Below are 24,020 nucleotides of genomic sequence, written 5' to 3'. Positions count from 1 at the left end.
GGTAAGTGAATCATGACAGCAAGCTGTAGCGCGACAAGACTTCTTCCCACAGGATGGAGATAACGTCCTCGAACGCGATCGCCATGACCTGTATGCATGCTAGGTGCTGTGTAGTAAACAGTTCTGATGCTGCAGTACGAAGTACTCGAGCATTTGTAATGGCAACTGTGTGCAAAGGTAAGACTTGAAAGTCTTGATAAAGAAATAGTCGACGACTTGAAAGAATGAAAAAAGAAAAACTGATCAGCAATCTAAAATCCATGAATACCACGTTCGGCAGGCTCCCGAAGATACCAAGCATTGCCGTTTCCAGCCTGTCATTTGATCGTGGGATCGATAGACGGCTTGCAACATTACCTGCCTAGGTAGGAGGTAGGCCTTCTTAGTTTGCTAAGTTTGGCACAATCCCACGTCGATCAGAGAGAGGGATTGTCGATTTCCAGGTGCTGGAGCTCGACGGTCCGTCCGTGGTGTAACAGAGACCACGACCCGGAGCTTGGGCCGGGGATTCGACGGTATCGTCTTCTAGAAGGGTTACATTGGTGTCCCCAACTAAGGCACCAAGCCAGAGTGAGCATGTGGTTTCACGCCTCGGCCTCTATCATGCGAGGGGTAATGCTTTGAAGGCCGTGGTGGTGGTTGCGCATGCCGGTAGAGCGAATGCGGAGAATGCTTTGAAAGCTCTGAGAGCGTCCGTCTCGGGGGAGCCGTATCTTACCTATCCTAGATATGCACATTGATATCTTGAGACGGGCTGAAAAACAAGCGAGCACAAACGAGAATCAAGTCTGCTGCACATGAAGTCGAAGCTGTAGACTTCTCGTCTGCAATATAAGCAAGCACCCCCGGTTTTTATCGGTTCGCTGGCCGAGAGAAACCAGGGAGACACCCCTGCTGCCCTCGAACGGACCGCGTCATGAAATCAATCATGACTTGACGCTTTCTCCTCTCCAGCCCTCTGTCAATGTGGCACGGTCCTCCAACGGTTATACTGAAGCCCGTTGAAGAGCGGAGTTTGGACTTTGTCAAGAACCAATACATTGAAATATATCTCCCACGCGCATTTTCTTTTAGCAAATAACACACGCAACATGTGGCTTGAACACTGAAACCGTCGAGCTGGCCTCGGCTACCTAGGCGAAGTAATCTACACTTGCCAGGGGTTTCAGCCAATAGTCGAAGTGCTAGTTCCGGTTGAAGATGCATTTGATTACGAGACGGGTGACGAATATATGCGCTGAAGAGTTTCCAGGTTACCAGGCAGGCATACCATCTAATACCTATGGCCCGTTGATGTGTGTTTTTCTGTAGTATTCCGCCGATGCGGTCAAAACTCCGCACATGTCTTGTCTGCCTCAGAATCTGTCTACTACTTGAATTAAAAGACAGATTGCCGAGTAGTTGATCGTCAAAAAGATTGTCTTTGCAATAACCGCCTTCGTCATTGCTATGACATCGTTTGTTCGACGCGCACGGTCAGTCTGTACATATTTTGAACCGTGGCACCTCAAGATCTGGCGACGAGCATTATTTTGTGGACACTCGCGTTATCCGAGACAGATAAATATCTATGCCTTGCATACAATGCTGGGTGGGGGGTAAAAAGATGTGCACAAGGGTGAGAGAACCTGGGCAATACTAACAAGGGGTCCGACGGGAAGCAATTTTTTGCGGGGGGTGGGAACGGATATCGGAGAAGTCTCATCTGATGTTCAAAGGACAAGAGAGCAAAAGAAGAGGTGGTGGACTTGCACACAGCAGTCTTTAAGATGAATATGTGTGGGTAGATAGAGGCTGGCCGACCAAGTCCAGCTCCAAGTTTCCATAATTTTAACCCAATCTCGCATCGGCCGACTTGCCGCAATTGTATAGTCGTCGGCCCAAGCACCCTGTCGAAAGGCCCAGCCCCGATAGCCCAAGCGCCGGCCGTCCGACCTCATTCTGGGCGGGAGCAAGAGTCATTACCAATACACTATGTACACAGCAAAAACGACACACCTACACCTCCAATGGGGACAACCACCACCGAAAAACGCCAGACATATTTCTCTTCATATCATTCCATGACTGGGCTCGCTTGGCTTTCGAGTTCTCCGCCGCGAACCAAGAGATGCTACGGTCGATACCCACCCCCCCATGACCTTAGCTCTCTGACCTTCCGTGCTCTAGAGTCTTGCATTAAACCCGCGCGCCCGAGTTGCGTCCACCCCCCGCGGAGAGTGCATAAGTCTTGTCTGGGAAGTCCAACCCACCCACCCCATTCCGGACGAGGGTCTTGTCTGTATACAGATAGACGTTCGATATTAAATACCAAAAAAATGTCCGAAATCATGAGACGATTCGGTTTCGCGCCATATGTGTATCGTTTTCTCTTTTTTACTGTCGTAATTCAACTCCTCCTCGCCACATTCATATTGTGTGTGTGTGTGTGTGTATACGTGTGTGCCATGAACGAGAATATCTAGTCTCGGCGAAGATCTTCGAACTTCAATAATCAAGGATCTCTGCTTGCTGGAAGAGAAAAAGAAAGCACAAGAAAATCATCGTCGTCATCGCCACCATGGGAGATACGCGAGCGCCGCAGTTCCAGGGCGTCTTGATCGCCTTTTTAGTTGCCTGCACCATCAGTATCGCGGCGCGCGTATATACTAGGGCGTTTATTGTGCGCAAGTTTGCAGTCGAGGATTGGCTGGCAGTGGCGACATATGTAAGATTTATCTTTCTTTCTTTAGTAAATCTTGATGTCGGGAGACTTGCGTGTGAATCTTGTTCGTGTTATCGAAGCAGATGCGCTGACTCGGGAATCCTTTCATCAGTTGTTCTACATTGCCTTCACCACTTGCGCCTTGGTTTCTATTTCGTACGGCCTCTGTTCCCATGTCGTCGATGTGCCGCTCGAGCAAAGGCCAATGGCCATCATGTGGCGCTGGATCGCCATTACGTTCTATATCCTGGTGTCGGGAATGACAAAATTGGTTGTCGGCATTTTCCTGACCCGCGTGTGTACAAGGCAGCGGTGGCATAATATTGTAAGTTTATCCCCATTCATGCCCTCTTGTCTAGATTGTCAGTGTTTCTTACGCAACGAAAATAGACATTGTGGATCATCATGGGTGTTATTGGTGTCTACAGCCTCTTCTATGCTATCCTCAATATCAACTCGTGCCATCCGATTGAGCACGAATGGCTGCGCTACGGCGTCGAACCGACAGACAAGACACACTGCAATAACAAGCTGCTGGGGACCATACCGACGTATATCGCGGCATTCCTCAACGTCCTCGTGGACTGGATCTTGGCCATTGTGCCAGCGACGGTCCTGTGGAATCTGAAGATGGAGAGAAAACTCAAGATCACGACCTATGTCGTCTTGGCTATCGGATCAATGTTAGTACTATATAATTCTGCAGCTCGATTTTGCACTTCTGACTGACGTACTTTCCTCAGAGCATCCATCGCCTCCATTGTACGAATTCCATACGCTCCAGCCTTCCTCATCAGCCCAGACTACCTGTACGAGTTCACCGATCTCGGCATCTGGAGCACCGTGGAGATTGGCGCCGGACTCTCGGCCTCGTGCCTCGCCACCTTGAAACCGCTGTTCCGCAAGATCCGGACCGGACAGGCCTCTTCGCATCCCATGGACGCCTCGGCCAAGAGCGGCAGTCTCGAGTATCACAAGGAGAGGAACAATAGCATACCGAGGGCATACCGGCCAGACCTGCCAGGTCACTACACCATGGTGAGCATCACGTCCGAGGGCAAGTTCTCGAGACTGGACGATCTCGATGCCATTGTGGTGAGAAAGGAGATCTCGGCCACGGATCTTGTCTAGAAAGTAATGCTGTTGAACGGCAACCTTGCAAGGACCTGCGCTAGATTGCTCAATAGAGTATATTTGAATGGATAAAAGCTTCATCATGATTGAATGACATCAATAGCATCCGGTCTCCAAGAAACTCCTTCGTATTGCGCCTGATGACAGCAGAATACTGATTGCTCGTGATTTATACCAACGTCTCGGTGCCTACCCAGGTATATATAATTTATTATTCATTATATTAAGCATGTACGACCATAAGTTTTAGAAAACTCGGCATCCCGTCCGCTTTGCCTTAAACAACTTGAGAAACGTAAAATTTGCTAACATGAGGGAGCATACGTGAGCTCTCAGACACTTTTCAGCAGGTCGCTGGACTGTCTTTTCATATGTACCAAACCACTGAATTTGTTAGTGTAGTAGACCATATATCGGGTGCTTATTCGAAGAATGAGGTCCTTGTTGACCTGGATCCCGATGATGAAGAAACAGCAGAATGAGACGAGAATGCTGGGTTTCGGAGGCTATTGGTTGTGATATCATGTAGGCTAACTAGATTATTTATTCCGGAATAACTTAGGGTTTATATGACAGTAACGTAGTAGTACCCACCGCAGATCACCTGCTCGGGTATACTAGGTAGTCCTTCAGCACTCTCTTTTGTAAATCTATTGAATCAACTCGATCTTCTTTCGTGGCATTTAAGATCACTTGTTCTCATTCATATTGGCTCAGGTGAGAAACCAATATTGTACGACAAGGATGGTAGGTAGCTGTCGTTTTGGATTTCAAACTATCATTTCTGTGAATGACAACCAGTTTCAGAGTGAAACCAGGTATTACTTCCCAACTGCGCGGGATCTACAGCCATTCTGGGCAATACTACTATCTGGTTGATTCGTGAGCGAACTGGGCCGACGTCCAGCAGGGCCCATAGGATGCTCTAAGGTGTGAGCTCTTGGAATCAGGTCTTTGAATGTGCATTCATCATTGGCTTGTCTCAGCTAAGCCAATAGGAAGGGAATTATAGTAATCGTAAACGTAACGAAAGGAGATTAAGTTGCCCTATAGAGCTACAAAAAGAAAAGCGCTGAAGAGCTATCTGATATATCAGAGCAGGTGATCTGCGGTGGGTACTACTACGTCATGTCAGAATGATAGACCTCATAATATCTAGGCTCCGCTATGCAAGTAGTCTGCCGCTCGCTCTCGAACTTCCAAGACAACCTTCAGATGCTTCATTTGCACTCTCGTACGTATGGGGAAGCGAAAACGATTGTCAAAGCATCATTATTGATGGGCAGGTCAAAGCCGTCACAAAAAACTTGGAATCGGCCCTTCGCCATCTGAGAAATGATAGGAGTGAACTCATATTGTGGGTTGATGCGGTCTGTATCAACCAAGAAGACTTAAATGAGCGATGTTCTCAGGTGCAGCTGATGCAACGCGTATATTCGAGTGCGTCCCAGGTTGTCGTCTGGCTTGGCCCGCTTGAAAGTGAAGACAAATCCATCATCAAGTTGATTGAAAGTTTGAGCAGAAATCGACGACGGCACTGGATTGATATTCCAGATATCGATAATCAACTTTACGTGCTGTTTGCGAGGTTCATGAACCATCCTTGGTGGAACCGACTATGGACAGTCCAAGAGGCCGTCCTGGCAAATCAACTGACATACTGTCGTGGAACGACACGTTTATCCGGCCATGTTTTCAGTGAGATGGCTGCAAGTTTCCGAGAGCACGTTATCACGAACCGGTGCTGTCAGGACTTGATTACACCGAGTAGTCCGTTAGCCGTAGTCCCTGATATGACAATCGCGGCAGACGCCACCTTGCAACTGCATCAGTCCGAGTTGAGAAATGGTCATGCAAGTTTCACCAAGGCCGCTTGGTTGTTTCGACACAGGGAGTCGACGAATCCCCTTGATAAGGTCTACGGCCTCCTTGGGATTTCTCATGGCATCAAAGAATCATCCATCGACTATAGCTTGACAGTGGCTAGGGCATATGAACTAGCCACACGAGACATTATTCACAACGATAGCAATCTAGACATACTCAGTCACATATTGAGTCACACCAACGAAGCTTACCCAGTAGCAGAGATGCCATCTTGGGTGCCAGACTGGACAATAGGAAGCGTATACGATATCAACCCATGCAGATATAGGGCTTCTTTCTTAGATCACTATAATGCTTGTGGCACATTGCTTTATAAGTCCACGAACTGTGACCCAGCTGGTAAACTGCACCTCGCTGGAGTATATTGCGACACTATTGAATCAATCAGCGATTCGTTCATTAATACACCTCATTCATCCATAGTAGATGCCGTCCGGCATTGGCGCGAAATGGCAGGGATAGAGACAGACCCAGGGAAGGCATACATTGGGGGAGACACAGTTTCTGAGGCTTTCTGGCGATCCCTATGTCTGGACATACACATTCGTACTGCGCCTGAAAAAAGTGAAGCCAGTGTCATCAGGCGAGCTGGTGCAGGAGAACGAAGTGCACATCTCGTATTCTGGTATGTATTTCTCAAAGGACTATTTTTTACTTGTCTCAACTTCCCGTCCCATACTCCACGATATAGCTTAAGAATTACGGTTAATTTGGGTACTCAATACATAAGCAACACTGACCGCTCATTATTGCTTAGGTACATGGAACTCCTCAGGGGGGGAACATTCAGATGCCAAGATCGCGCTTTCGTTAAGAAAGTGGCACAGTTTACCGAGCACGTATCCAATGCGATAGTGAAGCGAAAGTTTTTCCTTTCTCGCTCGGGGTACATGGGATTGGCGCCCCTTGGTATTGAAGTTGGCGATCGTTTATGCGTTCTTGCTGGTGGTAGAGCGCCGTTCATTCTTCGAGCTGTCCACCAAACTGATGGTCAGGATAACCCGCGGGTTTTGTATCGTCTAATTGGTGATTCGTATATCCATGGGCTTATGGATGGTGAAGCAATGAAGTTAGTAGCTGATGGAGTATTGCAAATAGAGAACTTTGAATTAATTTAATTCAGTTCACTATTAAGCTGTCCTTCTCGCCCGATTTCGGGTAATAAAGAGCACCTCAAACTTTTCCAGCCGTCCGATTTGGGCTGATAGTCGGCATCGGCATCGGCGGCGGCGTCCCGCGCAAAGTGCGGCTCGGAGATACAATTATCAAGGGCAATATACGTATTGCTTAGTTTCTTATCGTTCTTCAATCAAGTGTAATAGAGGTAATCTTCGAATCATTTCCCTGATTGGTTACATCAAGATTGTAGGCCCAACACCGGGGAATCCTCCTCCCATAGACGTCCAAGTGATCACAGACACTAAAATAATGGTGACCCGGCGTTAGGCCACTAATGTCTCCGCTAAGACCCAATTCTCCGACCCTCCGATGCAAGAATTGGAATCGTCAAGGTCGTAGGCGTTGGATTGATACAGCTGGATATCGTAACCAGTCACAGCGCTCTAGGTAGCCTTGATTCCGCTACCCGTCGACACCGCGTTGATGGTCGACGGGCCTTGCGGTTTAGTACCGGTACTTCACGGGAAACGACGAAGAAGAAGGTTTATGGTGGAAGATGATTGTCAATTAGCTACGGCCACGAGACTGTGGATTATCAGGCTCTGATGATCATCAATCTATGGGTGGCAAGTGTAGCAAAAAGTGATGAAGAAAGGCGGAAAGCTACTGTGGCTGCGGGGGAAATTAGGTACTAGTACCTAGTGTGGTGCCTAGCACCTAACACCCCGAGTCCCAGTGAGCACTGCGTGAAAGAAGATTCTTGGTGCCCCAATTGCGACACAGCGCATTGACTAAACGCGCTCTCCAATCACTCATAATCTGCTAGCATTATACCTAGGTGTTAAGGCTCGTACTAGCTATACAATATATGATTATACCGCTCTTCTTTCTCTGACTTTCCATGCTTCGGCTAGTTTTCACGTGCTTGGAACAAAAAGTATAGCGGTCTTCGTGTTAATTGACAGGTCCAAGGTGATTTCAACATGCAGGTTCGGAATCGGAAAGCGATGACTTTTGTCTGCCCTAGCTTCTGACACGAAGGCCACTAAATTACAGCAAGTGTTCGGCGACCTAGATACCTACCTAGATACCTATCTATGTACCCCATGCTGGCAGCCTAAACTCCCGTATGGCAGCTCACCCCACCCCCGCGACAGATTGGAAAAGACAATGTAAGACCGCTTTTGTTGTTTGTTTAAACTCCGAGGCGTTGATGTTTGAGTGGGTCATGACAGAAACGTCTGTTGAACAACTCAACGTCGTCAGGACTGGAGTGTTACATATCCTCTGGACAGCGGTGCCCAAGTCATCGACCGCCGTACCCCCGACAAAGCTCTGACACTCGGCATTCTCATTGCGTGGGTCAACGTCATGAAGAGTAATGCATAGACTCACTAGATTGGAGAAGGAGGAACGCTCGAGCGCAGCCGCCAGAGCCGCACGGAATCCCTGCCGCCGCTGGCTTCTCGAATGCGGTGGCATAGAGAGTTCCCATTTGACACTCTCCAGTTGATCATGTTTCAGCCGCCAGCTTGACAGTCTACCAATCGGACGGAATTTCTCTTTTATATGTATCTAGTGTATTATAGGTATAATTGATCCGTCATTTTTCCATGGAAACAACACTCTCCTTTGTCTAAGCGTATACATAACAGAAAGGTCCGTCAATGGTAGAGCTCAATTCACCAATCGTCTTTGCCTCAGCCAAGAAGCCCATATCGACAACGGTTTCTAAAGTGCCATTGGCAGATGGAGGCACTGCACGAAATAAAATCAGCACGCGTTTTCCTTTTGATGATCCAACCAGGAACTCACAATTTCTGATCGTTATAGTATCGGAGACCTGCTTAGTCCTGATATCCTGGCCGAGGCCCTGCCAGAGGCTCCAGATACGATCAATCTGGGCGTGGTGAAAGAAGAAATACGGATCCTGAGAGCTGGCCCACAAGTCGTCCTGTAGGCCTCCGATGCTCTGATGGCCGCCGTCGTGTAAGCCGCCGTACGTGGACCCCATGACGTTGCTATAGCTCTGCAGGTCAGGCTGGACTATGGCTGTTGTAACATTATCGTACGACAGATACTCTTGGAGGTACCAGTCGCGAAAATCCCGCGTAAGGCAGCGCTCATTGAGCTGCAGACCGTCGTTAAGCGGGGCGCCGTGAGGACCAAGGGTGACGGTAAAGTTGGCAAAGGGTCCTGACGTAAGGCAGCCACCACCCGAGCCCGATGGCAGCGTTGAGTTAATGATATCCGGAGTAGGGAGGTAGATGATGGACGTATGGTTCGCCGGGGCGCCGTTGCCGGATATGGAGGTGGCAGTCCCGTCGAATAATGGGTGCTTAGCAATAGTGTCGGTACTGGACCAGTCCCAGTATGGCTGTGTCCCATTATAGCCACATTCATCACGGAGGGCGCTTTCATAAAGCCAGGTATAATACCGATGCCACGTAAAAAAGTAGCTTGTCCAGTGGATTATGGATGTCTTATTTACGTGTAGAGCGCCAAAGTCATCAAAGCGGCTACGAACCCCTGGTGCTGCAGATAGAGGAGTGATGGGCTTGGTATTCATAAGGCATTTGACGGCATCGATGTAGTCCAGTTTCTCCAAGGAGGTTAAGGTTGACCTGCAAATGGATAAGTCTCGTTAATCTACTCGACTCTCGACTGTAGAAAGGTATATCGACTTGGGAGTGAAAGACGAACCATTCTTTTCGCACGGCCACATTCTCGGCTGTACAAGTTTTCGACACATTCCAAGAGGACCTCTCTGTTAAAATTGCCTGTATGTTGTCCGTGGAAGCCAGGACAAGTGCATCTAATGTGCTATTTGTGGACGCAGACGCTGTTCCGAGAAGACTCGGGGCGATGACACAGAAAATGGGGACGATTGACTTCATGACTGTATCATGAAAAGCAAGTAATCGAAATAGTACAATCGAACGTCGCCTGAAGAAACCTTTACACCTGTATCTTGACATTCTCCAGGCTTTTGGCGGTGGAGGCACGGGGGTTATATGCACATATGCCTGGCCATGCCTCCAAGACCATCACTATTGGACCTTTTGGCTTTTGCACGTGGGTACCAATCATTGCTTGCCGAAAACTCCTTATTGAGTGCTTGTGATACCTAGAACGAAAAGAAAAAGATAAGCAGTAGCTAGAGACGGCCCTAAACTCTCCACATCTTCACGATATGAAATCAAAGACGTATCCATTAGAGTGTCCACGACCCGCTTTCTGGATCACCTCATGTTCCACACTGCCGATTTGTTTGATTATACTACAGAGTATGGACGCTCACAGGGAATATTTCTGCCACGTGCTATCAAGTCTGAATCGACGTTGCATCCTTTCGGGTCGTGTGCCGAGAGCAGAACGGATATCCAGGTACCAACCCTACAAGGCAGCTCATCTAGATTAAATATATCTTTCTCCACTTATCGCAAGTCTTGGCACTCGGAATTTCCGGGAACATATCGCGCGTTATGCTCAACTTTCCGATGACCTTATGGTGGAGTTTTGGCTTGGTAGACAGTCAAATAGAAAACCTCAAATCTAGAGATCGAGGAGAGAGAGCCAAATGAAGTGATCAGCGTTGACGAACATGAGAAACTTGGCACCACGAGAACCGCAACGACACCGTGCGACGGATGCTAGCATCCTACGTACCTCACATTGAGGACGCTAGGGACGGAGCGGCCGCTTGTTGCTTATCCAGGCACAAATTAAAAGGCAGTGACTGTAGTCCTTACACGGACGGATCGCACTCCAAATACACCGCAAAACTCATCCAAACTCAGGCACTGCTTCTAATCGCATTCTTCTGCAATGACCCACCAAGTACACCGATACTGCTATGGAATCTGCTTTCACGTTTGCAAGCTTCCATATCTCGGTCTCTTTTCGTGACACTGCTGCCATTTACTTAAATCTAAGAGCACTTACTTATACTGTAAAAACCACATCATCCACAATCACACCACTGCAAACATTTTGAAGGTCTAAGGTTACCACGACGGATGTAAGTTGATCACTTTCTTTGATGAGCCGATGAACGTATTTGAAGCGATCATTTCACTTAGATATCTAACATGGGAGATACTGAACAGACCATGGTGAAGTCTGACACAAATACTGAATTGAACAGCATCACCGCATATCAAGCACATTGGTAACCTAGTGATATGAGCGTATCAGGACACTAAAAGCTAGCACTGCACCCTGCCTGCGCTCTGCGCAACATATAGTAGCGGAAGCGATCTCATTCTATGTTTATTTCCTCTTTTTGATTTATGTGTCTTTTATCCCTGAATATTTTTCATACTCGTCTTCTCTTTTCCGACCCACGATCTCCCAAATACACGAAGCTGAATAACTTGCACAATTCTATAGTATGATACATGGCAATACTTCTCCTGATGGTCATCATCTCTATCAAGACATTGCCGACATTGCCATAAAGCTACGCTGCACAATTTCTTTCTGGTACAGACCTGTATCAAATCGCTCGAATATTGGATTATTCAACACCATCATACTCAACCCAGATGATTGAACAACGGCCCGCAGGGAAGAGCTACGATAGTAGATGGTGTCAATCGTACAGAAAGAAATAATAACACAACTTAACTTGCTTTTGGGAGTTTCCTTCATCCGACGGCGCTAGATGTACGGTCATCTTTGGATGCCCGACTCAATCCTGGCCTGCAACTGCGCGCCAATGGCCACAGCACACATGCGCCTCGTGTAAGTATGCACCCCCGCTAACTGGGCAGCAATGCTGCCCATCAAAACCAGATCCTCCGCGACTGCGTCTAAAAGCCCAAATGAAAGTGACAGGAATCATGTCAGAGCTTGCTTGGAATGATGTCATTATCAATTGGAAAGGGTCATGTCAGGATATGCGGTGACTGATTTAATCATGCTAGTTTGTTGGGCTAGCAAGCAGACCGCGCCTATATTAGTCGCACCACCAGCTTTCTCATCTTTCTTTTGACTCCGACTCCTGTCCTGGCTCCTGACCGCCACTCAAATCATATTGATCGATTTATCATATTCACTCTGATTGAGCCTCACAGCTATCATGGGTCAAGCGACTGGGAAAATGTGCAATTTTGGTATGAGCCTGACATTCATGGTTCTCATGTGTACGATCATGATATGCGCTACACCGACAAGTGACGTATCACGCCACCAAGATCTTTTGAAAGCCGTCTCCATCATAAACCCGAGAGATATGCAGGCTGGCACTTCTTGTTCGGAAGAAGGACAATGGTACTGCATGGGAACATCGTGGCAACGATGCGCGGCCGGCCAGTGGAGCGTCGTGGTCCAATGCGCCGAGAACACGCAGTGTACACCCAGCGGTCTCTCCTACAACTTTGCGGTCGAGTACAAGGGCGGAAGCAACGGTGTTTCAACGTCGGGGGCTGGAACATCGGCCTCGGGGGGCACACTGAGGCGGAGTTGGACCACTACTGCCGTGAGGAGGGATGTCTCGAGGCTGGGGCTCAAAGTGGTGTTCTCTGCTGTGACAGCGCTGTTCTTGATGTGTAGCTGGTAAAATGAGCGTGCGGTAGACTTGGGCTCAAGTCCATTCAGACAACCATGGAATACCACTTATCGAATCTAACACGGAATATGACGGTACTAAATTGGAATTTCATTCGAATAAAAGCATAAAGATCTAGAATCTACACGAACTCTACTTGCACGACTCGAGGCCGGTTATGCAACGGTTCAGGCCTATCAATATCTTCGAGCGACTTTTTAGAGGTAGGTGCATGTACATTGTCGCCGACTTCTCGAGCCTGGAGAAATGTTAGGAATTGGAAATGAACAAGTTCGAAGTAGTACTCACGGCAACACTGCTAGAGGTCTCGACTGGGAGAGGCTTCAAAGATACGCCCATTTCTCCTTCATGGTTCTTGTAACGCTGGGCCTCGGAAATCTTGCGATCCAGGGCCATCCTCTTTTTCATGAGCCTCTCTTCCATCTTTAATGCCCTCTCTCGATCTTTGTAGCTTTCCAACTCCGTAGTTCTGGCGGCATAATCTCCAAGTCTTCTTTTATTTCTTCGTTCGGCAAAGAAGTCAAGAACCCAGGCGAGAGCTGCTAGACACATCAAAATGGTCGCCAACCAGGTCATGCACAGGAACTTCATTCCTTTTGTTGCACTCAGACCAATATCACTACCTTGTGAATTAATGGTATTCACAAAGGTAAACATTGTGCCCGTGATGATAGCCGAGGCTAGTCCAAGTCCGAGAAAAGCAATCTGTCACACATGAGCTTCAAAATCCAGTCCTATAAGATGGGAATGGGACTTACCAAACTCAATACAAGGTTGATGAGGGAAACCAGGGCCCCATGACCATAAGGCCTAGCGTCCATTGCCATGACCAACAAGCTGGCAATCGCTTCGACACCGGAAGCAGCAATTCCCATACAAAGCATGAAGAACATGACCTTGTACGCCGTCATCACCTTGCCAGAGATGTCGGAAATCTCCGACGGCCACCCCGAAGCGGAAATACTCATGCCCACGTCTACTCCGCGGGTAGAAAGGTTGACACCTTGCTGCAACTCGGAATCGATGATTGAAATCGTATCAAATGAAAAAAAGGGAACCGTGTCTGAGCACGACTCGCTGGCCGCAGAAGTCGAGTTGGCGTTGGAGCCTTTGCAGTAGTTCATGACGTGCAAGGCAAACCAGTCGTTGACGCCAGTCTGGGCCGTCAGCCCTTCGAGTTGAGACCCGACGACGCTGGTCTCACCACTAGTTGTGCCATTGAGCAGTTGAGCCTTGCCGGCAGCAGAAACCGTTATGGTGAGAATGTCGGCATCCTCCATGAAACCCAGTCTCTGGCCAGCCAGAAGACACAGCAGGGCCGCGATCAAGGCCACGAGTGAAAAGAGGCCGGAAACAAATGCAAAGATGCGCATCGTGGTAACTGATATGAGGAGGAAAAGGAAAAAGAAAATGCGACGTAAAAGTTGAAATATCTGAAGGAGTGACTAGAAAAGAATGCTTGTCAGAAGCAAATCAATGCTTTGGACAGAAAAAGAATGAATGGTGAAAAGAATGACAGGGAGAAGCGGAAAGAAAAGACCAAAAAAAAAAAAAAGACTAGAAGAATGTTAAGTAAGAAGTATTTTGAGGCTGACCATCAAGTCCATACAACCGTCGTAGCCTTGTCTGCTCATGTAATCTGTAGCAACTACAACATAGCCTAGCTCATCACTGCGACAAGTACCATTTGGGTAATGCAGGGGTTTATTGTCATTGATCTGCCAGCCAACTAGTTAGTGGAGCAAGGGCCAAGTTGGGGTCAAATGCCTCTGCTTGGATTCGACTTTTCTCGACCTAGAACAAATGGCATTGACATTTAGCGTCAGCCTATTTCCAAAGAAACCATTTTACCAAGGTACTACTTGAAATTGACCAGAATCAAAACTGCTCTGTTCTGCTCGTTTATCGCCGTGTGGGGCAGACGGTTGGGGCCTGGAATTGGTGAAATCGTTGGCTTTACAATCCACTGTTTTACTAACGGTATAGAATCCATAGATCACTGCCATGGATCTAACCCCAACGACTATAGCGCCGTCCAATCTCTCATTTCTGCAGCATACAGCCGCTCTCTATAAGCTTAAAAGCCTTGCGCAAGTGCTACTCTGCGGTCTTTGCATCATCAACAATTCCGCGGTAGCCTTATGTTTTGTATGCTGGAGCTTGACATTGCCACAAATTGATTCGCTTATTGCCACAAGCTATGAGTGTTCTAACCTAGGCGAAAGCGATGCAGCCCTACCGGGATTAAGTACCGGAGCCATGTCTCCGTTCATGATCTGCGGCCGCACCGAGATCGATCGCGACACGGACCAATGATGCGCTTCAGACATTGTAACCGAGGCTGGAATAGGTTGATATCGGGCAAAGGGAGTCTCATGTCTATGTAGTTCAAACACGTCAAAGCTATCATAGTAACGACTACTGGTCATGAGACGTCACGGATCGCGTTCTGGATAAATGTGTCCAGGCGTTCACGCGGTGCAACACCTGCCAATAGACCAGCCCCACACCATCGTGTAGCGCCGAAGGGCTCTCTATAGATATAACACCTCGAGGCGATGATCGAATGGTCGTGATTGTGGTTTTCAGAACGTTGAGGTCTCATGTTTGTTCCTTGCCTTTGAGCCAAATCTATTGATTCATGAAAGATTGTCATGAGGAATAAACATTTTGCGCGGTTACCTAAAGCATGACCTTCGAATCTGCTGGTTTTTAGCAGCACCTCGACGCCAAAAACTCGTAGATGGGTCTTTTGTGAAATCAAGTCAAGCATATTAAAGAGACTCAAGATATGACCCTGTGTGATTGTTTGATCAAGTGGAAGATATCTACAATGCAAGAATACCAGAAATGTCACGGTCGCGTCAGATGGAAATCGCTGAGGAGAAGCACCGATTTACCACAGAGGCCCCGCAGCCTGCGGCACAGAAATGTGGGAGACTTTTGCCCCTCACGGCACAACGGGGTAGGTACTCAATCTTCCAACCACACATTGCGATCCAGTAGTTCTTTTTTTTTTTTTTTTTTTTTTTTTTTTCATTGTTCAGATATGCAACACTCTCACTCATATCAGAATCTAATTGAAATGGAAATTCCTTCAAAGTTTTGCGATATATGCCAATATATCAAACTTGAGGACTACCTCTACACTGACGAACACCACAGCACCGTCAGACTGGGGCGTTTCCAGGACATTGCCAAGAGAACTCAATGCCCTCTTTGCTGCCTCGCGATCAAAGCATTCAATGTCCACGCCAGGACCTTTTGGAAGACTGATGTATACCCTGTCGAAGTTTGTTACTTAGGCAGATATCACGAACAATCGAATAAGCGCGGCCTCCAGCTTTGGTTTGATTCAACCACCGACACATACCCAGAAGGCATATCGGGCTACACTACAACCGTTGCAGAGATCGTTCCCCTGTTCCAAATACAAGCACTTGCACACACGGCCGGTAAGGCCGGCAAATCACACCATGCTCGACTTCTAGGGGAGATGGCTGATATTGCTCTCATTCGAGACTGGATGCGCCAGTGTGCTTTATCTCATGGTTCGAAGTGTAACCCACCAAAGCCTCACCCCACGGAGCTCCCAGGCTTGAGATTATTATTGGTCGATGTTTTAGGCATGAAACTGGTAGAATCTGCATGGGAATCTCGGTACATGGCTCTGAGCTACGTGTGGGGTTGGACCAAGAGTTTGAGATGCACAAAGGCAAACATCAACGATCTTCGACAGGACGGGTCGCTGCAAGAGTTGAGGGACGAGATGCCGCGCGCAATCAGTGATGCCATCTGCCTTACCAAAGCTGTCGGTGAGAGATATCTCTGGGTTGATGCACTTTGCATCATTCAGGATGACGACGACTCAAAGCGTGTTTATATTTCACGCATGGACCAGATCTATAGCAATGCATGCGTAACCTTGGTAACCCTGACACCAAAACACGCCGAATCAGCACTTCCAGGGATCACGCACCCGCGTAACCTCGTCCAAACGCCTGTAGAGATTAATGACTCGTACCTCGTTCAAAGACTGCCGCATCTTTCTGATGTTGTACAGGACTCTTCTTGGAATTCTCGGGCCTGGACCTTCCAGGAAGGCATCTTATCTCGGCGTTGTTTGTATTTTGCAGAGCACCAAGTATTTTGGCAATGTCGCACCAGTTACCAATCGGAGGATCATCCGGACAACCACGAAATCGATTCGCCTACTCTAGAAGGGGGCTGGATGGCTCACACTTTTGGCCAAGAAACCGGAGATGATCCAAGCGCACAATTCAGACTCTATCGATCGCTTACTAAGTCGTATTGCCACAGATATCTGACCTTCCCTAGTGATGCACTCAATGCTTTTTCTGGCATCCTGTCTTCTCTGACGCACATGCTTGACTGGAAGTTCGCGTGTGCTCTGCCGGAATCGCTCTTCGACTTCGCATTGCTTTGGAAACCGCAGCTCCAAAAATCCAGAGCCAGGTGGTCGTCTGATGAAAGGAGAGAGTCAAGTTGCACATTACCCACTTGGTGTTGGACAGCTTGGAAAAATCAAATCTGGTGGGACCCATGGCGTCTGGATTCTTTTGCAGGACAGGACGTCACTGTGAAGACGGAAGTCGGAAGCTTTTGGATTCGCGACTCAAGCGGGATACGCCAAATTCGGAGAATCCAGGGTCCTGACCAAGACACTGAAATGGGCAGCCTTATAAGTATTGAACAGATGATGCCGCCGTACTCAATATGTTTTGAAGCCAAGACCATATCCCTTGAGGCGTACGCCATCTCAGAACCCCGCCTGCAGCAAAGCGCTGTGTGGAGGAATGGAGAAGCGGGTGGTGGCTTGTCCCCGTTTTACCGCCGAACAGTAGCCGGCTCGATCTGGATTTATGATATTGCTGGTCAGCACTGCGGAACAATCCATAAGTATGACATTGATTCAGAGATGAAGCTGCACAACAACTCCCACCGTCATGACTTGGTCATGCTATCTCGAAGTACCCAAGCCCAAGTCACTGCGGCGACCATCCAAGACTACAAACACCGTCTGCCCCCCGAATACCCGTCTGACAGAGAGTACTACGAGGAGATCTTTGACACACGTCATTATTGCTACAAAAATGACTGGGCTATCAATATCATGCTGGTGCGGTGGGAAGATGGTTTGGCGCAGCGTGTGTCTGTTGGACAGATTCATGTTGACGCTTGGAATGAATCGATCCACAAGTCAATTATGATTACACTCGTTTGAACCTGGTAACTCAATGCGCAATGATTATCCAAGCCAAAGAAAATGCAAATGAGAAAGAGAAAAAGGATAGAATCAGTTGTGGGGACTAAGACCACGTTTCCAATCGAACACCAGAGTCAGTCAGGACAGACGTCGGCACCTATCTTCGGGACGTGTAGTTTATTCAAATATAGCCGTAATCTTCAACCTATGTGATGGATACTATCGTCTTTTTTGATCTATCCTCCATTTCTACAAGTGTGTTGACCGTTTCATTATTCCATCGCCCTCCATCCACCCTCTCCTCATTATATCCCCGTAGAATCCACACTAGAGGTGACCCCTTCCAGATGGGCTGCCTGCTGACGTCTGCGGTAATGATGACAAACAAGAGGAGCACCAGGGTAAGAAGCGCCAAGAGACCAGGCAGAGCGAGCCATTCCCACTGTACTTCGATGCACGTGGCGTAGTGCCTGACCTGGCCGAGGGCATCCGCCGAGTAGTTACCGTCGCCGTGCGTGCGCAGGTATTGCGTTAGTGATTCCGATATGTTGGCCATGGCACCTTCGATACTTGCCATGTCGACCCGTCCCGAATTGTACAGACCGTCAATGATGTAGTCTCCCTTGAACTGCGAGATGGCAAAGGAGTCGATGCCGCCGCCTTTGCCGCCGACGCCGGCCAGGGTTCCAGTAAAGTAGGAACCAATCACAAAAGGCGCCATACTCTTGACAAATCCCGTCCCCATGTAATACAGACACTGGCGGTGGAATAATCTCTCGGTCAAGTTCATGGCCGTAGTGAAACTGTCTGACAATGAAGTCCACTCGGGCCTGGCATTCAAGGGAAGCCATCGTCCCGTCGAGTTGAAAACGACTCCCTGGTTTTGCAAATCGGTTTTCTCTTGATTCGTGACACATTCTGTATCCAATATAGCGAGCCCAGAGTTGCCATCTGTTGATCCCCAGAACACACTACCCGATTGATCCACGAGGCGCTCCGTCAATTGGCCATTGCTGACGGTCGCATTGTACAAGCGCACACATGGCGACAAGGAGCAAGTCGCGGCCCCAGTCTGCCCACATCGCCAGTTGTCGGGGGGATTAATACTGCTACAGTCGGTCTTCTTCTTTCCAGTAGCCAAGTCGCGGTGTTCGTCCGAGGATGTCGTCTTGCCAGCAATTACTTGCACCATCATTTGTTCGGGATGCGTGTTTTCCGTGTCATTATACATGATATCCATTGCCGCGACCTCGACTCCGTTACGCCCATAGAACCAATCTGCACCCAGCGAGTATGTCACGTTGAGCGACACCGGGCCTGGTGGGTTACGATAATATGACTCGAGATACCATTCCTCTGGGAGACTGGATATCAGGTTGAATGTCGTATTGGTCGGGCAATCATCGGGAGTCGCTGGAATGATTTCGCTAGCTGTTTCATTGCTGACAAGTCCATCTGTGGCCGAGCACGAGGTATTGAAGGTGAGCTGATCCGAAGAGTCCTCGCAGTAACTGCAATAGCCCACTGTCCCAAAGGTCTCGGAAAAGGTGCAGTTCCCGGTCGGGCAATTGACCCACAGACCATTGTTGGACCCCAGAATACCTCGCTTCATCGTGTCGTCGATATCCTGGCCAAAAGTGTCATCCTCGCTAGTATCGGAAAAGACATTGGCGCGAGGCAGTCTAGCCTGGCTTGGCTCAATGACTTCGCAGTCCTTGGGCCGGGCAAGCTGCTGCGTAAAGGGATCGAGGGCAACGGACAGGATTAGTATGATGCATCCCAACGCGGCCAGTGGATTCTCAATGTGATGGCTCAAAAGCAAGCGCGCCGAGCCCCATGCGCCTTGGGCCGCCTGGTTGTAAAGGACGACATCGTGCAGAGATCGGCGCGAGGAAAACCACGTCCACTGCAGCTGACCAATACACGACGCAACCACAAACGCAAGCAAGGTCTTGAAGACAACATTGTATATCGAGAGAAGAGTGTTGATGGTGATTTTTAATGGCCACTGCGGTAACGGCTGTCCAGCATGCGGGTATAGAGTGGCCATCATGATTAGTGGTAGTGCTAGCACCAGTATATAAGCCACGATTTCCCTTTTCCAAACTGCATACACATGTCTAAATCCATGGTGTTCAAAGGACGTCTGGTGAAGGGCAGAATTGGAATCCCCAATGGGTAAATGCGAGTGCTGTGCCTGATATTTAGTGTCGCGAGGATTGCTGTGTGACAAGGGCGGCGACAGTCGTCTCGGATCGTCTAAAAGCTCGTATGAATTTGGCATTGCGTATGTTGTTGCAACTGGAGCCGTTCAGGAAATATCATCAACAAGAAGAGAAAACTATGTCGCAATGGCCAGCATAGGGTATACATGTACTCAATGATCCAAAAGACAACCAAAGTTTTGGGGGCCGAAAATTCGCTCTCATGATTTTTGCATCAAGAGGTTGCCTTATGTAAAGCATGCTGATAAAATATATCAGGATTAATATACATCAACCCCGAGGAGGAGTAGCGAATGAACAGGCGGTAGGATCAAGTCCCCCGGTGCTGTCCAGTAGAACTCGACGATCTTCGAGTCTCAAATCACCCAATTGTCATCATTTGCGACCTGTTATACGAAGGATGCAGGTAGCTGAGAGAACATGAGGCTCTGGGTTCCATGACTCTGCTTATTTTAGTGTACAGGGGCAGGTCTGAAGGATTTAGCGTAGGGCTAGATTCTCGGCTACAGACCAGTGTTGTTGGGTCTGCCAGGATGTTTATTTTAGCACGTTGCAGTGCCAAGCTAGGTACCATGTGGGATGCCTTGGGCGCAAACCCTACCTGTAATTTCTCATACAAAAGCACATTCAGTCGGTCCACTTTGTTTGCCAGTAATTGTTCTTCAGGCTACAACGGTCGCATCTTGGACGACGCCTAGAGCAAGGCAACCATGCACAGGGGACAGACGTTGATGTGAAAATTTACGGAACCTTGATTTCTAGGAAGATTAGGGGACATGCAGGGCAGAAGCCCTTGATGGTTATTGCGACCTTCGCTAAATTGTGGAGAGAGACAGCAACCCCAGGCCGCATAAAACAACATATTTGCTCCTAATTGCAACATGCTAGGTACATGACCTGCACACTGGCTATAGCGTATTGCCTGCTGTTCCGACAACAGCGCTCATAATCTCGGACGCTGCCACAACTGCAGGAATGCTGCTGCCAGAGAATCGACTCAGAAAGGAAGTATCGGTATAGGAGAAAGCGCCCGAGTTTGAAACATTGTTGACGGCGCAGTTTCGACCCAGATACTGCGCGCAATTCGCTTCTGTGCCTGATGGGACGGTGAACAAATGGCCACCCCAGCCCGAAGCAACGGGAGTCGGGACCGCCCAGAAATAATTGCCCTCGTACAAACCCATGCCATTGTCTAGACCACCCTCGATGAGATGGTCGCCCGTGTTGGAGAATATGCTATTGATGGCATGAAATAGTGTGGTGCCGGATAGTGCAGGACCACGGCCAGAGGTCCAATCCACGCGGTTCCCTATCGAGCAAAAGACCCACGTTAGCCTCAACCTATTGATTCTAATATGATGTTAAAAAGGAGGGACGTACTCAAGAAAGTAATCGTATCATCTGATCCGACCAACTCAAGACCCCAGTAGGAGCGCCCATCACACGTGGCAGATTGCGTTGTCTCGCCGCTGATGAAGCTGTTGGAAATGGCAATGCCTTGGTTGGAGTCTGGCCCGAAGCTGTAATGCTGACGTCCAAGCAACGAGGTCTGCCAAACAATATGAGATTATTGTCTCATCATTCACTCATCATTCATATTGCATGTAAAAACAGAACGAGAGCTTACCGTAACATGATCAATCCAGATGTTCTTGGTCCCCGAAAGCGTAATGGCATCTCCACCCCAGACATATTTGGGGTTCAGATTGGTGATGGCAACGTTCTGAATAATGATGTTTTCAACGTTTACAAAGCGCAGTCCCTTGCCCTCCAAAGTGGCACCATTCTTACCAACCAGAGTCTTATCCGACTGGACATTGATGCCGTTTGAGGCCGTGTCCACGGCCACCGAGTAAGTCGCAGTGGAACCGCATCCACCCAGGGTGTTGAGCAATGCTTGTCCACCGTTCTCGGGCGTGCAATCATAGATGTTGCATGCCTCGTAGGTGGTAGTTCCTTCTGAACCGATAAAGTTAAAGGCCCCCGAAATGACAATGACTTGAGGCTCCGAGGATGTCAGGTAGGATTTGAGCGCGTCAATCGTGGTTGGATATACTGGAGTGGCGTTGCCTCCCCCGGTGACGGATGCTGCAAAGCCCGGCGGAGTGCCGGATACAACGGACGAGATTTGGCGCTTCACTGTGCCGGCTGCCACGAATGGTTGCAGCAGAGCTGCAGCCAAAGTCAGAAATACTTGTGCTGACTTCATTGCGAGTGATTGAAAAAAGTATTATTGAACGTTGAATTAAGTCAACTGTATTCCACATTCGCAAGCTGATGTTCGGTCTCCTGTTATTATATTACAGAGATTCCCTGCTTTGTCTTTCTTTGAAGACATTTTCGTATTCTAGTACGAAATATGACCATCCAACCTAGGTCAAATGATTGGAGCGCATAATTATGATAAGTTATGGATTAATTGTAGCCTCGAGACTTACACTTTTTTTTTTCTTTTGACGCGTTAAAAGCTGCATCCGTAGTATAAAGGTGCGAGTATCATCATGACAGGGTGGATAAATGTTAGACGTCAAGGAAGAACAACCTTGGACCTATCCCTGCAAAGGTAAGAATATCCTCCAATAAAGCGCAACTGTCGCGAGTCCTTTTTGGAGATCATGAGGCGAGTAGGTTACCATAACAAGTTCGAGGACTAGTCAGCTCCCGAAAAAAATCTATATTCAATTCGGAGACCTGCCTCCGATCTCCAATATTGGAATCAACCAGTAGCACAATCGTGGTCGGCAGTCGTACACAGCTGAAGACACAACAATAGATAGTAAAAACATGTGTTCAATAATGCTGGCCATGTTCGCCCCATATAATCGACTTCAACTCGGCATTGGATATTCGCAGCCATTACCCAAACCGTGACACTGTCAACGTTTCATGTGATAAAGTCTCAACTATTGGAAAAAATAAGTTGTTTTTGCACCACTCTGTCATAAATGTGTGCCATGTGAGCAAGGTTATTCAAAGTGGTGATGGCAATCTTGTCGATTACATAAACACCAATTGGACTCCATACATTCAAGATGAATCAGCCTGTGAAATATGAAAGCCAAGGACTACCCTGGGAGGGGTGGCTGGCCATCTTGAAAACTCGACGAAAAATGTCCTGGACATATAGAATGCATGATTTTCAATGCAATATGCATCTATCTCTTCCTCGTTCCTTCGCATCGAACATCATCAGATTCATTCTCCCTCTTCTTCCGCTTCTTCTCACCTTTGATTGAATTGATAGATGTATGTGGATTTGCAGGGACAGCTTGTTGAGGCCATTTATCCTGCAGCAACTTGGGTCCAGGGGCCCCAAATTTATCCAGATGGAGTGACAAGAGGTCATTGACTCTTGAAAGGAAGGGCAAGTGCCGTGGTGAGACTCCGGCATTTCCAGATCTAGTCGCGCGAAAGTCGACACAAACGGCCTTGACTGTACTAATTGTACTCAATCGAAGAAATTCTTCCAACACGTCAAGATAGAGCTGCTGCTTGACCAAAGGCTGATCCAGGAACTCAAAGCATAGTTCAATGTATACCACAGCCATTGGTCTGTGAATCCTGTAGTAAGTCATGGGAGGAGAGCTTGGGCAGTAGATCTTGACATTTGGGTCCGCTCCGGCTTTTAAGAGCGGCAATAGAATCCCTTCACCGAGGAGGAAAGTGAGTATTCTTTTCGTATTCTCTCGCATGTCATGGCATTCGAGGCTTTTGAATTCCAGAAGCTGTGTCCAGGCGGTAATACCTTCGTGACAGAGATCCTCTGCCTTGAAATCAATGGTTCGGTTTTCAAGAATATAGACCATGATCTCAGTCCCTCGTCCTTTCTGCAATGTCAGGTGCTGGTGCGGGCCTGCTGTAATGAGGTACACTGGTAGCAACGACCCAGTAGTAGCCAAGTAGCTTGGATCTGATTGTAACCTCATGTGTATATAATCAAAAACTGTTGGCGGAGGGCGCTGGGGCCTGCTGGTGCCCATAGTCAATAAAGGATCGTGGAAAAGTCTAGAAACGGCTATAGCCGGGTGCCTACGGCTTTATTACCGTAGGTGGCTATATAAACGGGAAATTAGCAGTTTTTAAACTTATAAATAATTATTATATCGTATTTTTTAATTAATTCCCTTTTTGCTATTATTTATATAATTTTAT

General features: G+C 48.0%; 7 protein-coding genes across 7 annotated transcripts; 2 read left to right on the top strand and 5 right to left on the bottom strand.

Moving 5' to 3' along the window:
• Window positions 1-2,560: 2,560 nt before the first annotated feature.
• On the top strand, window positions 2,561-3,835 carry PFICI_01628 (uncharacterized protein; the record flags this gene model as incomplete). Its single annotated transcript, XM_007830209.1, has 4 exons — window positions 2,561-2,707; window positions 2,817-3,029; window positions 3,095-3,387; window positions 3,448-3,835. 4 exons carry the CDS (start codon window positions 2,561-2,563, stop codon window positions 3,833-3,835), a joined length of 1,041 nt encoding a protein of 346 aa, XP_007828400.1.
• A 4,645-nt stretch (window positions 3,836-8,480) lies between these two features.
• Window positions 8,481-9,741, bottom strand: PFICI_01627 (uncharacterized protein; the record flags this gene model as incomplete). Its single annotated transcript, XM_007830208.1, has 3 exons — window positions 8,481-8,602; window positions 8,660-9,468; window positions 9,548-9,741. The coding sequence occupies 3 exons, from the start codon at window positions 9,739-9,741 to the stop codon at window positions 8,481-8,483; spliced, it is 1,125 nt and encodes a 374-aa protein (XP_007828399.1).
• A 2,796-nt stretch (window positions 9,742-12,537) lies between these two features.
• Window positions 12,538-13,789, bottom strand: PFICI_01626 (uncharacterized protein; the record flags this gene model as incomplete). The annotated part of the gene is made up of 3 exons (XM_007830207.1): window positions 12,538-12,654; window positions 12,705-13,121; window positions 13,175-13,789. 3 exons carry the CDS (start codon window positions 13,787-13,789, stop codon window positions 12,538-12,540), a joined length of 1,149 nt encoding a protein of 382 aa, XP_007828398.1.
• Window positions 13,790-15,501: 1,712 nt separating this feature from the next.
• On the top strand, window positions 15,502-17,661 carry PFICI_01625 (uncharacterized protein; the record flags this gene model as incomplete). The annotated part of the gene is made up of 1 exon (XM_007830206.1): window positions 15,502-17,661. The coding sequence occupies one exon, from the start codon at window positions 15,502-15,504 to the stop codon at window positions 17,659-17,661; it is 2,160 nt and encodes a 719-aa protein (XP_007828397.1).
• Window positions 17,662-17,848: 187 nt separating this feature from the next.
• Window positions 17,849-19,693, bottom strand: PFICI_01624 (uncharacterized protein; the record flags this gene model as incomplete). The annotated part of the gene is made up of 1 exon (XM_007830205.1): window positions 17,849-19,693. The coding sequence occupies one exon, from the start codon at window positions 19,691-19,693 to the stop codon at window positions 17,849-17,851; it is 1,845 nt and encodes a 614-aa protein (XP_007828396.1).
• A 1,083-nt stretch (window positions 19,694-20,776) lies between these two features.
• Window positions 20,777-22,077, bottom strand: PFICI_01623 (pectin lyase E; the record flags this gene model as incomplete). The annotated part of the gene is made up of 3 exons (XM_007830204.1): window positions 20,777-21,177; window positions 21,249-21,417; window positions 21,496-22,077. 3 exons carry the CDS (start codon window positions 22,075-22,077, stop codon window positions 20,777-20,779), a joined length of 1,152 nt encoding a protein of 383 aa, XP_007828395.1.
• A 946-nt stretch (window positions 22,078-23,023) lies between these two features.
• On the bottom strand, window positions 23,024-23,674 carry PFICI_01622 (uncharacterized protein; the record flags this gene model as incomplete). The annotated part of the gene is made up of 1 exon (XM_007830203.1): window positions 23,024-23,674. One exon carries the CDS (start codon window positions 23,672-23,674, stop codon window positions 23,024-23,026), a length of 651 nt encoding a protein of 216 aa, XP_007828394.1.
• Between the last annotated feature and the right edge of the window lie 346 nt (window positions 23,675-24,020).

Source organism: Pestalotiopsis fici (genome assembly GCF_000516985.1).
Source record: "Pestalotiopsis fici W106-1 unplaced genomic scaffold PFICI_Scf_1, whole genome shotgun sequence".
NCBI lineage: Eukaryota > Fungi > Ascomycota > Sordariomycetes > Amphisphaeriales > Sporocadaceae > Pestalotiopsis > Pestalotiopsis fici.
Note: the sequence above shows the minus strand (reverse complement) of the source record. Positions and strands in the feature narration are given on the sequence as shown.